A 15,159-nucleotide genomic window follows, 5' to 3' on the forward strand; every position below is an offset into this window, starting at 1 on the left:
CCTGCGCTTCTCCCTCCCACCCCACGCCCCAAACCGGCAAATGGCAGTCAAGCAGGGAGGAGTAGGAGAGGGAACCGGTCACTTGCCCCGAAGTTCTTCGCTGGGATGCGCAGGCGCGGGGTTAGCTGGGGCAGCGCCGCCTCCATCCGCACGTTCAAATAGCTTTTGCGGACTTTCGGCGAGCAAGCTTGCACGCGGTTTCCTCTTTTCCTTGAAGCGGCCCGAGTGGGAAATCCTGAGATTGCGACGGTTGCCAATAGGCGACTGGTTCTCCCAAGAGTCTGAAGAGTTGGGAGGAGCAAAGAGAACCTCAGAGGGATCCAGCGGCGGGATTTCTTTGCTCTTCTTTCTACTGGACAGAGATTTCCACCAGCTGCCCGGAGAGCTTTGGGCCCCGGTCCCGGCCCCGGCCCCGGCCCCTCCCGAAGGGGCTTTGGCGGCACTGCTACTCTCTGCCATATTCTGAAAGCAGAAAGCGTCCGGGTCTTTCCTTCCCCGTTAGGGGGGCAAGGGGCAGTCCGAATTTCCTAGGGGTTAAAAAAAAGAGGAAACATTTCAGCGAATTTGCTAGGGCTGGAGCCACCACAGCCTTCGGTGCAAGGAACGGAGGACAGTGTTTTCAGGATGTGTTGCCTTTCAACGCTGCTTCCCCTAGAACCTATAAAGTCAACTCTGCCTGGGGGTCACGATTTTGTACTTTCATAGCCAGCTATATCTGCCAATAGGTTTGTTATTTTACTCCAGAAAAGCCACATGTCCCTATGCCCCCATTGGGACATATTCCTACTTTCCAATCATCCAGTAGGGGTTGGAGTTAATATGTACTCCTGTGTTCATCAGCAATGCAATCCTGATTTTTCATTTTTTCAAATGTGCAGTAACCCCAGGTTCAGCTAACAACAGAGATATCTTCAGTATGGCTGATAGTATTTACTTTTTCTCAGTCCTAAGCAAGTCATTCAAATGACATTCATGAAAAATAAGTTGCAGCACTAAGTTTTTAATCCAGAAAATGATTGGCAAAGGGCATGCAAATATTGACGAACTATTTATGGGAGGCTATTATAAAATGCAATTAGGGGTGTAAAGGAAGAAGGATATGACTATCCCATCTACAGAACTGGAGTATATGAAACAGCTTATTAGCATCTTACTTTCAAGGACTTGATTTTTTTCAAGTGTGGTGCAGACTTTTTCAGTATCAGTTTTGTTCAAGAAGGGCTGTGTCCATGCCTAAACACAAGAGCAGAGAAACTATGTAAACTTTAATTCAGCCAAGGTGCTTTGGAAAGTTAAAACCTTTCCATATGACATAGCTTCCTTTTATACTCATGAAATCATTAGCCATAGTTAAACCTTTCCAAGATTGGGCTCAGCAACCAAGAATTTAGTTGCTTAGCACTATTCATCCAAAGCTTCTTTAGTTGGAAGATTTAAGCACAGGGTATTTTCAGTACAGGGGTTTACAATGCACAGAGCCTCCTGATAAGCTCAGCTGTAGTGGCAGACTTGTAACAAAGTTCATTGCTATCAATTTGTAGAGATTGACAAAACGTAGCTAAAATGGTAAGTTTTTAGCTTTGGTAATTTTCTCTTGTATGTTGCCCATGATGAGCAGTACCAACAATCAGATTTGAAGACTAATAATATACTTCCAGTTTAAACAGGGAAAGTGTTATACTGCCTCACTTTGTTTCATACTACTTGTTAATAAACTTATATAAAGATTGAATTGAAAAAAAAATGAAATAGTACCGTAGGAGAAACTAAATTTTATACAAGGCTCATAAATGCTTTGTAAGAGTGCACTAGAAATGTCACTTAGGTCTGAATGAGAAAAAAGAACTTAGTCTTTAAAAAGAACATAAATGTATATGTTTGCAAAATTTTTCAATCACAGAATCTTTCCCAGTGAACAGTTTTACTTTATCATCATCAATGGATTCATACAACATCCAAAGCCATTTTTCCTCCCAAATAAAGGGAAAAACTGGTTTTTTATTTGCAGGTAACCATAACATACCTGCATGTAATTTGAAGTGCATTCCATTCATTTAAGAAAAATGTCCTGTTAGTTAACCACCAAATAAGTGGACAGTTGCAGAGTCAACCATTAATAGATTTTAGGATTATCAAGTAGGATACAACTTACTGAATTACTGAAAACAGAATGGGGCATCTTCCTTCCATCAATATGTAAAGTGAAAAACATTCAACTGAGAATCATTGTATATATCTAAGCAATGGTGATAGATTCCTAAAGTCTCCTGGTAGTGAGATGTTGAGGCAAAAACAACCTGTTTCCATTAGTAAATTATGCTTATTGCTAGAGGGCCCTTGTTGCTAGAGGGCCCTTTTTTTTTACCAGAATTCGCCTTTATAAGGCAGATACTACAGAGGATATGGCAAAAGACGACACTTTATAGTAAAAGGTATTTGCAACTCTTAAAGTGGCACAAAACTCTAGCTTTAACTTTTATCAACTTTAAAATAACACTGTAGTGTTTACTCAGTGCTACTGTCTCAAATCAGACCATACTCACCACTATACTTTTCTGCTGGGTCTTTCAGTACAGTCCCGGAAGAAAAGAGTTCTGTGGTATTCCTGCTTGCTTGTTATATGTGCAAGAAGGCTGTTGAGGAATGGTAAAAGTCAAAAGAGGGCAGGATTTTTTTCAGAACAATTGAAAAGATAGTGGGGGAAGCTGATGTACATATTTCATGGAGGTTGTTTTAACTCCCATGAGATTTGAAGTGCAGCTCCATGCATCTTTGTTCAGATGTAAATCCAAAGATATTTAAGGAGATTTTTCTCTGAGTTCAGGGGATTGTTTTACGAAGAGACGCATATAGGATTAAAGAACCCACCGGTGAGACGCAAATCCGCAGGGATTCTTGAAAACACCAGACGGAAATCCTCTTCTACTGGCAGGACTATTCAAGAACGCGGAGCTGAAAGCCACCTCTGTTCCAGCTCATGCAGCGCAACCGAGCCGCAAAGAAACTGTTCCTTTCACTGAGCACCAATACCACCCTCCACCTCCCGCGACTTTAGTACAAGGCGCTGGTGGAAGGCGGGTGGGGGGAGGATGTTGGGACCGGCACACACTCGGCCCCGCAAGATAGGTGGGCGCCGCTCGACAGACCCCCCCTTCCTCTTTTCCGGGAAGCGAGAGCGTGAGATGGAAGCAGGGCGCTTCTCCCAGGCAACACCTGTGGGAGCTGCCTGCGGGCTAGAAGGGAAGGCAAAGCTAGGTTCTCACCTGTTCCCCTTGTAACTCACGCGTTCGTTCTTGCCGGTCACCAAGTGAATGGAAATAAACCCTCAGACCATCCTCTACGCGTCCCGCGGAGGAATTGTAGTTACCTGCCTTTCCTGAGAACCTCGCTACCTCAGCAACAGGCTGTCTCAGAATCAGCCGTCTTGAAGCGCCCGCCCGCTCTAAATGGGAGAGATCAACTTTCCCAGGTGAACTGTGTAGGGTCGCACCGTTGAAGAAGCTAACTTACCCCGAACAGCCTCTAGAGTTGACGGAAGGCAGCTGGGAGAGAAAAAAGGAATGTATCGTCACGAAAATATTTTGTCCATTATTTTTAAAAGCAGCATCGTACAATCTAACCCGCCCGACTCACTTTCTTCAGCGATGGAAACTGTGCTGGGTACTTCTTACGAAAACAATTAGGAGGCAGGTGTAGGTGAGCCCTCGAGTAGAACCCTCCCTTTTATTCTTCAAAAAAGTGATTGGTTTTTATAAAAAAGCAATTTGACAAGCGTTGGTCAGCAGTAAATAAAAACTCAGCAAGCTCTAACATTTTAAATAACTGGCAAAGATAGCTATAACAGAGAAGAGGCTAAAAATTTCAGTTTAATTGGATATTGAAAGTTGCAGCTGACAAATTGGTTCTCTTCTCTTTTCTTCTCCCTTGTAAATTGAAGAGAAGTCATATTGGGACTCACTAAAAGGCAGGTATAACAAATATTGGCAATATAATGTACCTGAAAGCATCTGGGAATAATTGAAGAAAGCCCCAAAAATTAAAGAGAAGAATATGGATAGCTATATTTCTTTAGCTTATTTTCATATCTGAATATTATTCATAGCTGTCTGGGGCAAAGGTAGAGATATAGTTTTCTGCCTTTTGGAAGGGAAATTATAGTTTAGCATTAAACATATGTTCAAGCAGACACTTTAAGAGATTTTAAGAGACAGTTCTAGGATTTTGTTTGTTTCTTAACATGTTAACATTGATACTTTAACATGACTTTAATATATTCTGTTTGTAGCCCTGGAATGGCAAAATGAGTAAAGTTTCTTGGGCTAATAAATGCCAAACTGAGATGATCTCTTAAACCAGTATTTTTCAAACCTTAGCAGTTTGAAGATATGTGGATTTCAACCCCCAGAATATCCCTGCTGGCATCACACATCTAGTTTGATGCCTCCTGGAGGCAGAATGATAGCAAATGGAAATAAAATTTTGATCTCAGAAGTACAGTTGAGGGTATTTTGACCTGGAGTAGAAAAAAGTCATAGAATGTAAATGTCTGAGCTATGAATAATAGCCTCAAAGATTTAATTTTTTTGGGCATGCAGTCATTTGTTAAGGTACTAATAAACAATTCAGCTTATTTTGTGTTTTTCCATTGGCATGTTTCAATTTCAGACTGATCACAGTGTAACTTATAAAAATAAAACTTTTGAACTCATCCCTTGCCCACCACCAAAATCTCCAAACTATAAGCTTTTCCCAGTCCTTGTATAGTCTTTTATAAGACTACCACCTTTTCCATATTTGTTTTAATACTAAAGATCTGACTCTTCTTCTTACCCAACTCTAAATGCATTAATAAAAGAACTTATTTTTGGTGTGTTTTTTTTAAATAAAAAGAATATGAGTTCTTTTAAACTATAACCAATTTGGTAGATTTAAGACACAAAAGAGCCAACAAAAACATACACAAAGCACATTACTTACTACTTCTTCTTCTCTCTCTCCCTCCCTCTCTCTCTCTCTTCTGCAGTCTACTCACAGTTACCGCTACTCCAATACTCCCCCAGCTGTTTTGCAGCGAGCTTTTATAGTTCGCTTTGCCTTGCTGATGCTGAGGAGAGGCCTTGAAAAGAACAAGTGAGAAAAAAAAACAGGTGCCGGCAATTTTAGGGGCAGCCTGATCTCATGGTTACATGTCATTTGTAAGGACATATTTAATCTTACTTAAATACCAACATTAACCTTCTAGAATAATAGAAAAGATAAATTATGCTTACTGCATCTTCTTTTCTTCTCTCTGCTTATGCTTGTGTTTACTTATGCCCTGAATTGATTTCAGTGAAGTTTGGTCATGTCAATGACTTTGTCACTGCAGTACTTCCCAAACATCCTCCTCCTTTTTCAGAACTGAAGAAGCTTCTTGGATGAGAAGCGAAACATTTTCAGAGGAAAAACCCAAAAAAGTCCAGTTGACTTTTTGGAGAAACACCCCCCCCCCTTTGGGACAGCTGTGACCCGAATGACAAAAAATACCCATAGACATCCATCTTCTTTGTTTTACTATTTCCTATCTTGCCTTCTGTGTGGCCATTTTGGGAGTAAAAATGTGTTGCATCAGGGACTGCGGCAGCAGTGATAACTTTCTGAAGCAGTGTTTGAAGCTAGTGCCATTATAATCAAGCAAATGGTGTCCTGAAAGATGTGCAGAACTATCGCTTCCATGGTATCATTATCACCACAATGTCATTATGTAAGTGCAATGTTCCCTTTGATAAGACTTATAGTTGAACACACCTGAAGAGCACCAGGTTAAGAAAGACTGACATGGAGTGCTAAAATTGATATTGGGTTCTTCGCTGTTACTCTCTGACAGCTACATGTTCCAGGACAAGTGAAAAATGATTTTGTCCAAGTTCATTTTGTTGATTTAGTATAATTGACTCTTTTAAATAATAGGTAATAAATAGTAACTGCATTCTGTCTCCACAGAAAATTAGAGTAGCCAGTAAAATTTGCCTATTCTAATACAGGGAGTTTTTGATTTATAATCATTCATTTAGTGACTGTTCAAAGTTACAACGGAACTGAAAAAAGTTACTTACGACTGTTTTTCACATGTACAACCATTGAGCATGCTGATCAAAATAAGAATGCTAGGCAACTGTTTCATATATATGAGGGTTGCAGTTTGTGGGGGAGTCAGATTTACTTAACTGTGTTAATTTAACAACTGCAATGATTTACTTAACATCTGTGGCAAAAAAGGTTGTAAAGTAGGGCAAAAATTAACTGTTTTGTTTAGCAACAATTTTTTTTAGCATGATTATGATGGCAAATTGAGAACTGTGGTGTAAAAATGACATATACAATATAGCAAGAAGTTGTAGAAAACATTAGAGTAGCACAACATGTATCCTTTCACTTCATTTCATTTTGCCTTCTTGCTTTATTTTAGGAACCTGGGTTTATTTATAATCCTGATAATTTTTAACTAATTACACTTTTTAATTTAAAAATATATAGATGTTGTGTTCAATGTGTGGTAATGTAAGACTTTAAATGAAAAAAAAAAGTGTTCAATTCAAGCCACATTTGAGGCTATTGATCATTATTGAGTATTTTCACACTGTAACACTTTTGATGTAATATCTTGTTAGCAGAAGAGGAAGACGTACATTTATTGGGTTTTGCACAAATTTTCATTTCACACCTGGACTGTCAGTGTTGAAATCTGCCTGCAGCAGTGCCCAGGAGTTTGCTGCTTTTATCAAAATAATGAAAGCAGTTTCACCCATTGTGTTATTATTCAGATGACACCAAGCTGGCAGGAATAGCCAACACTCCAGAAGATAAGCTTAAGATACAGAAGGATCTTGACAGACTTGAACATTGGGCACTATCTAACAAAATGAAATTCAATGGTAAAAAAAGTTAGGGTTCTACATTTAGGCAAGAAAAACAAAATGCACAGGTACAGTATATGCTTAATAGTAGTAACTGTGAGAGGGAACTTGGAGTCCTAGTGGACAACCATTTAAATATGAGCCAACAGTGTGCAGCAGCTGCCAAAAAAGCCAACACATTTCTAGGCTGCACAAACAGAGGGATAGAATCAAGATCATGTGAAGTGTTAATACCACTTTATAATGCCTTAGTAAGGCCATATTTGGAATACTGCAGATGTGGAGACTCTAGAAAGGATGCAGAGAAGAGCAACAAAGATGATTAGGGGACTGGAGGCTAAAACATATGAAGAACGGTTGCAGGATCTCAGTATGTCTAGTTTAATGAAAAGAAGGACTAGGGGAGACATGATAGCAATATTCCAATATCTCAGGGGCTGCCACAAAGAAGAGGAGTCAAGGTATTCTCCAAAGCACCTGAGGGTAGGACAAGAAGCAATGGGTGGAAACTAATCAAGGAGAGAAGCAACTTGGAATTAAGGAAAAATTTCCTGACAGTGAGAACAATTAATCAGTGGAACAACTTGCCTGCAGAAGTTGTGAATGTTCCAACACTAAAGTTTTAAAGAAGATGTTGGATAACCATTTGTCTGAAGTGGTGTAGGGTTTCCTGCCTAGGCAGGGGGTTGGACTAGAAGACCTCCAAGGTCCCTTCCTACTCTGTTATTCTATTCTATTCTATTCTATTCTATTCTATTCTATTCTATTCTATTCTATTCTATCAAATTCTATCAAAAACATCAAAAACATCATTAAAAAAGGACAACAAAGAATGTTCTTTCTGCGCCAACTCAGTAAGCTCAAACTGCCCAAGGAGCTGCTGATCCAATTCTACAGAGGAATTATTGAGTCTGTCATTTGCACCTCTATAACTGTCTGGTTCGGTTCTGCAACCCAACAAGAAAAACACAGACTTCAGAGGATAATTAGAACTGCAGAAAAAATAATTGCTACCAACTTGCCTTCCATTGAGGACCTGTATACTGCACGAATCAAGAAGAGGGCCGTGAAAATATTTGCAGATCCCTCGCATCCTGGACATAAACTGTTTCAATTCCTACCCTCAAAACGACGCTATAGAGCACTGCACACCAGAACAACTAGACACAAGAACAGTTTTTTCCCGAAGGCCATCACTCTGCTAAACAAATAATTCCCTCAACACTGTCAGACTATTTACTGAATCTGCACTACTATTAATCGTTTCATAGTTCCCATCACCAATCTCTTTCCACTTATGACTGTATGACTATAACTTGTTGCTGGCAATCCTTATGATTTATATTGATATATTGACCATCAATTGTGTTGTAAATGTTGTACCTTGATGAACGTATCTTTTCTTTTATGTACACTGAGAGCATATGCACCAAGACAAATTCCTTGTGTGTCCAATCACACTTGGCCAATAAAATTCTATTCTATTCTATTCTATTCTATTCTATTCTATTCTATTCTATTCTATTCTATTCTATTCTATTCTATTCTATTCTATTCTATTCTATTCTATTCTATTTTATATAAATTGTACATTTTTGTAATTTTTCAGTGAATGATTGCAATACTTTGAAAGCATTAAATTTTAAAAACATGGAAAAAATGATATTCCCAAATAAATATTGGGAAAGGATTCTAGTGTGAGTTTGCCATAGGCAAAAATATGGTTAAATATTTAGTCTTGGAGTATTTAGTTTGGAGTGTTCAGAATGTGCACAATATATTATTACAATATATATTATAAATAATGTACATAAATCACACATCAAAAAAAACATTTTACTTATAACAGTATAATAAGAAACTTGTATCACATGCATACTTCGTCAACTTCCTGACCTTCGGACCTTCCGCCGCGAGCTTAAGACACATCTATTCATTTGCGCAGGACTGGACTAGGGTTTAAAATTTTTAAATGTCTAAATTTTAGATTTGGTTTTAAATTGGGTTTTATTATTTATATGTCTATTTTAAATATTTGGCCTTTATAATAAGTTTTTTAGATGAATGTTTTACTTTGTATATTTATGTGTTTTTTATATGGCTGTACACCGCCCTGAGTCCCTAGGGAGATAGGGCGGTATAAAAGTACGAAAAATAAATAAATAAATAAATAAATACTTTGTATTTTGTCTTTGGCACATTAGTAAGTCTTTGAGCACTAGAGTCAGCACATCTGGACACATACCGTATGTAAGGAAAAAAGTAAGATAATGCTTTTCTTATAATATTTTTCATACTGGATATTATGCAGAAATGCATTGGGAAAACATGATGGACTACTAAATATTTAATTTTAGCTAACTGGCTAATACCTACAGAAAGATGTAGTTTAATATTTTGTCTTTCATCATATTAGGAGTTTCAAAAGTACAAGTAGTTATCAACTTATGACCACCATTGAACCCAAAATTTCTGTTGCTAAATGAGACAGTTGTTAAGTGAATTTTGTCCCATTTTATGACCTTTCTTGCCAGAGGTGTTAAGTGAATCACTACATTTGCTTAGTAACATGGCTGTTAAACTAATCTGGCTTCTCTATTGACTTTGGTTGTCAGAAGGCCACAAAAGATGACCATATGATCCTGGGACACTGCAGCCTTGATAAATAGGAGTTGCAACTTGAAAGTTAAAAATGGTTATAAGTCACCTTTTTTTCAATACCATTGCAACTTTGAACAGTCACTTAATGAACTGTTGTAAGTTGAGGACAACCTGTAGGGAAAAACTTGAAATTGTTTAAATATTGGAGATGGTTGCATCTATTTGACAAAGGTCTCAGTAATTTGAGCAATTTACTTATATTTATTTACTGAAACTGTGTATGTTACCCCTGATCTGAGCAGCCCTCAATAACATAACCTCCAGTATGGTCAATAAAAATAAATCATCATTTTCCATAAAATCACAAAATTAAAAACCAGTCACAGGATCAACAACCAGTACTGTATATTGGGATAAATCACCTGCATTCCAAACACACTGGAATATAAGTGACTTAATTTACTGGCCGGATGTCCTTCCTAATGCCTATGTGGAGTTTGCCACAAATATTTTGTCTTTGTGACCTAAGAGTAAAACATTTGTCGCTACCTAGGACTAAACTCTCAAGGTTCCATCTGGGAGGTGAGCATCTTTACCACTAGGCCACCATGCTGCTCCAGTTAACTATCTTCTGGGGTAAAATAAAAAATAAAAAAGAGGCCATCTCATCCAGGGAATCAACCTGTTCCATGCGGCTGGAACAGCCAACGAAGAAAATCTACCTTCACAACCACAGCTTCCTAGTTTCACATACCTTGTTACACTACACATATAGGAAGAAGAGTTTCAGCTGAAGGAGAAGGTGCTGCTACAATAAGAATTGAGCCATAAGAGCTTTATCGGTTAAAAGTAGTACTTGAAGTACTTGATCCTTCTTGCAGCATCAATGTACTGAGATGCAGCAGCCTTCATCTGCTAACAGTTGTTGCATTTTGTGATAAATTCAGCTTCTGAATAATCTTCAAAAGCAGAACCAAGAAGAGTGCATTATAGTAATATCCAAGTGTAAGATAATAAAGGCTTAAATGAGTGTCACACTGATTACCTCTTGCATATAAACTATGAAATTTCAAAAAGACATAGAGAAAGTATATTTTTGTTTTACAGTGAAAATAACAAATGGACTTAACAGGTTTATTTTTTTTTCCATTTACACTATCATAAATTACAAAGCATATTTCACTTCACAAAATAAAACCATTTCCATACCATTTTATAACAGTATTTAGTATATAGCCCACAACATTTAAATGTATGTAATTTAAGAGAATTTCTAGGACTATTATACCAGCAAAATTATACTATGCTGTCATCTGGCCCACAGCTTGTTTCTATCTAACTATCCCGTGTTGATTTAGGTAAAGGGTAATTAATATACATTGTTTTCCTGCCCCATTTGGTCTTTAGTCTTATTTCATTATCAAAATTACACACTTATTTGTATAGAGACCTATGCTCCCTGAAATAATTCAGAAAAAAAGCATAATTGGCTTTCAAAATTTGTAATCCATACAAATCAAGAGTACAGTTTAACAGCTTTTCATAGAGAAAATTCTGATTTACACTATACTACCTATCTATGTTTGAAATATCTGTACAAAAATCTCATGATGAGAAATATGTATATCATTAGAATGAATTGCATTTATTATATTGACAGATCAGTCTCTAGAAAGACAGAATAAAACTTTTGTAAAATTTGAAAATGTACCCTTTCTCTTTCATTCACTTTCACTCCATTATTAACACATTTGTTAAAATACGATGAAGAGAAAGGCTTAATTTAAACAGGTTTACTTTTATAAATATTGAACTCATTGGCATTTAAAAATAACAAAAATCTAAATAAGTGCGAACTTTTTACTAAGTTCAGAAATATGCAAGAATCTGGCATTACTTATTTTAAACATAACTATATTTCAAGAAACAAATGTTAAGTATAGTAGTTGATAGTACTGCCAATAATATTTAATATTTTTTTTACAACATACCTCTTTTGGGAGGTAAAATTAAAACAAAAATTATTCCATTTGCCACATCTCTACAGTAAATGTTCAGATGGATTTGAAGTAAAGTATTTTTAAAACTATTTGCAGTTGAAGAAATATGTCAGGATAATACTGCAACATTGGTAAATGTTTTCAATATAATATAACCATAATGCTTAAGAAAAATATACAAAAAATAACCAATGCACCGCATTGAATTATATTTTTGCTTAATAAAAAGACATCCCTAAAGCTAACATAAGTATAAAATATATTTATAAATACATGTTTTATTTTACTCAGACATATATAATTATGTCATACATGGAAAAATGTATATCCATATAGAAGTAACACTAATGAACATCCTGATGCTAATCTCTTGGACAAACTAAGACATTTTGGTATTTATTGCCTCTGATTCAAAATTCTAAATGATAACCATTTGTTGCAATCTTGCCATTATCTTCTGCAATGTTGCAATGACTAAAGATATCAATTCATATCTTTTAAGTAATATTATGTGAACAAGAATCTTACTGTGTTAATTGCCTTCTGTCCCTACATATAGTTCTACATAGAAATGCATGTATATAGACATCTATTTGTATATAATTATGTTCAAAGCTCCTAAAAAAGAGAGAACTAAAATTTGTAGCAAAATACTTTTGCTACACATATGAACTTTTACAAGTTGTTGGGCTGAGAGAGTTAATTTTAGTAGAAATTGAGCTGGAATAAGATTTGGGATTCAGCTCAATAGTACTTTTTTTTGCTTCAGTGATCTAAACAAATATACAAAGTTTCTTTTTTTTAAATAAGTTAACTGAAGAAATCTGTAAACTTTCTACACAGGGACAAATTGGTAAAAGATGAAAAGGCAAGTTTCTTTAAAAAAAATATTTTGTTTTCCTAACTTGGTGAAACATAGCTTTTACTAAATATTTTAGTGTACATTTACAAGACATATAAAATGAAACATTGCTCACAATTTTTTTCATGAGGATTTATTTGAATTTAATTTTCATTGCAGATGGTTATAAATTTAGAGCTGTTTGTTTGTCTAAAACAAAACATCTTCATTTTCTATTAGTATTTGCACAATTAGCTTCTGGTACCGCATATCATTGAGTGTAGCAAGAGTGCTATCTTCGGGGGGCCTCATTAAAGTAGGCCCAAACACTATTCCCAGATTCTCAGCATTCATAAAATTTTCCTTTTCATTCATGGTAATCCTGTAATGGGAAAACAATATATATATTTCTTAGAATTGTTTTTTAAAATACTATTTTTTGTTTACACGACAACTCAGCTGCCAAAATTATTATGCTCTTTCACAGTTCCTTAGAATTATTTACTTCATTACATTACAAGATCCCCCATGATCTTGACCTTTTCATCTCTTAACTTCTAATACATCCAGTGACACAATCTAGGTGTACCATTCCAAGTTGCGTAAGCTTCCTATTTTAATTTATTATTCTTTTTAGTTGTTTTAGTTATTCCATCAAGGAGTATAACAAACAAAATGTCAGGTGCAAAATGACCAGAACCACACATGATTTTCCAAATAAACTGATTTATTACTACTCATGCCTATGCACAGGAATCTATGCAATGAACAGCATTATTTTGACATTAGACAAGAAGCAACAGAATTCAATGAGAGTTGGGCTTAGTCCATTTGCGGCTGTGTCTAAGAGAGAGTCTAAGCAGATTCCCCCTTTTAACTCCACCCCTACATTCTCCTACACAAATATGATTATTTCTCTGTCCTCAGAGTACTCTCTAACAGTAAATTCCATGAAGTCTAATTCTTACTCTCAGTTCCTTACCATATCTAAGGTAAAGAATGTGTAACTAAATGTTTATGTGTATGTTAATTGCTTCCATCTGTCTTCCCCCGTTTCTCTACATACATACATATATACATAAAGCCTCGCCTCTTCTTACCCCCCTCTACATACATTCATACACACATAACCAGGAAATAACCTGTTTTTGACTCTCTGCACACGCATAGAAGGCTTTGCACATGCGCAGAGGGTCCAGAATTGCATGTGATGTGCACACATGTGCGGGTGCGCTCTTCCAAACCAGTAGGGAAGCTATGTAGATTTCACCCCGAGTTACGACCTTTGCAGCATCCCCATGCTCATACGATCAAAATTCATATGCTTGGAATGGGTTTATATTTATGACTGTTGCTGTGTCCCAAGGTCACATGATCACCTTTTGCAACATTCTCAATGAGGAAACTAGGTTTATTTAACAATTGGGTTATTAACTTATCAACTGCGGTGATTCACTTAATAACTGTGGCAAGGAAAAAAAATGGGTCAAAACTCACTTAACAAATGTTTCACTTAACAACAGAAATTGTGATCATAAGTTGAGGACTACCATTACACACACACATACACACCACATACGCACAAACTCCATAAAATAAAGCTGTGTAGCTTACTTTTTGAGATGAATCATCAGGTATCTAAGAGTCTCATAATGTGCAGCAGGAAGTAACATTAACACTTCATGGACAGCTTCTAGTCTTTCATCAGCATTGCAGATTTCTGTGGGACACAGTAAATTTCATTAGGGATAAATGTCAACCTTAAATAAAAATCTAACCTGGAATTTTATATTGTAAGAATTTCAGAATTATAATATTATAGAATGTAATAAGTGATTAATAAAAGAAATCTGTCTTAATACTTACTTGCTGCCTCTATGAACTTAGAGTAAGTATCATAAGTGATAACAGGAATTGGTAAATCTCTGAAATACAGCTTTAGTGCGCCAGCAATAATATTTATGTCAGGATATATATTAGCAGACACATCTGCCTTGTCACCATCTGGAAAAAGAATGAGTATGGGTGTTAAGATTATTTTTTCTGGGGGCAAAATTAACTATTTCTTGTCATAGCCTTTCAAACACTGATAGATAGACCCATACATGCAGCCCAGCAAGGTGTAAAATTATTGGAAAACAGGAGTACAGTTTTTTGCTGTAATGGGAAAATTATCAAACTGAATCTAATATGGCTTTGGACTATCATTAAAAACTCTACCTACGACTTAATTTATTGTCTCTGGTTTCCTTATGTTGCCTGAAATATACACAATATTATTGTTGGTGCAACTGTAGGAAAATATGTTCTTACACAACCCCATAGAGATCATAGCACTGTTGCTTATCTAATATATATTATTATTCTGAGCACAACAAAAAATCTTTTCCTTATGAATGAGTATGGGTGTTAAGATTATTTTTTCTGGGGGCAAAATTAACTATTTCTTGTCATTCACCAATCTGTTTTTTCTAAATGCCCAAGGTTGTTAATGTTTTGATTATAATAAACTGAACAATATGTTTAAAAACAGCACAAATTAAAAATAGAAGAGAAAAAACTGTTCAGCCTCTAGCCAGATTTACATAGTTCTCATGGAAGTAGGATGGTGCAGAAATAAGATGATAGGACTTTCCTATGTCAATTTCAGTAGACATATAAGACCACATGGGAAGAAATTATACTTTTAGTATTCTGGTTTAAAACCTATTATAGCTTTAAAACTGGTAACTAATCATTGTAACTCTGTAGATAAACATAGCTAAACTTTGTTTCTAAAATAAAATGATTCAGATTTTAGCTGGCTAGCACTAGCTAATAT

The 15,159-nt window shown here is 36.1% G+C and overlaps 1 protein-coding gene and 1 long non-coding RNA gene across 3 annotated transcripts in view; both read right to left on the reverse strand.

Moving 5' to 3' along the window:
* Window positions 1-469: 469 nt before the first annotated feature.
* Window positions 470-7,602, reverse strand: LOC131198896 (uncharacterized). Of its 2 annotated transcripts, XR_009155187.1 has the most exons (4): window positions 2,869-7,602; window positions 2,544-2,633; window positions 1,155-1,233; window positions 470-527 (listed from the first exon to the last, which is right to left on the reverse strand). It is a non-coding gene; the product is annotated as an uncharacterized LOC131198896 (long non-coding RNA). The 2 variants fall into 2 exon arrangements; XR_009155186.1 differs by having other exon boundaries at window positions 2,544-7,602.
* A 3,015-nt stretch (window positions 7,603-10,617) lies between these two features.
* The window catches only part of CHN2 (chimerin 2), a 128,551-nt gene continuing 124,009 nt past the window's right edge, over window positions 10,618-15,159 (reverse strand). Inside the window, exons 11-13 of the mRNA XM_058184120.1 lie at window positions 14,205-14,342; window positions 13,953-14,058; window positions 10,618-12,720 (exon numbers count right to left, since the gene is read on the reverse strand). Of these exons, the coding sequence (XP_058040103.1) occupies window positions 12,549-12,720; window positions 13,953-14,058; window positions 14,205-14,342 (416 nt within the window). The 3' untranslated portion in view covers window positions 10,618-12,548. The remainder of the gene's footprint in view (window positions 12,721-13,952; window positions 14,059-14,204; window positions 14,343-15,159) is intronic.

Source organism: Ahaetulla prasina, chromosome 4 (assembly GCF_028640845.1).
Source record: "Ahaetulla prasina isolate Xishuangbanna chromosome 4, ASM2864084v1, whole genome shotgun sequence".
NCBI lineage: Eukaryota > Metazoa > Chordata > Lepidosauria > Squamata > Colubridae > Ahaetulla > Ahaetulla prasina.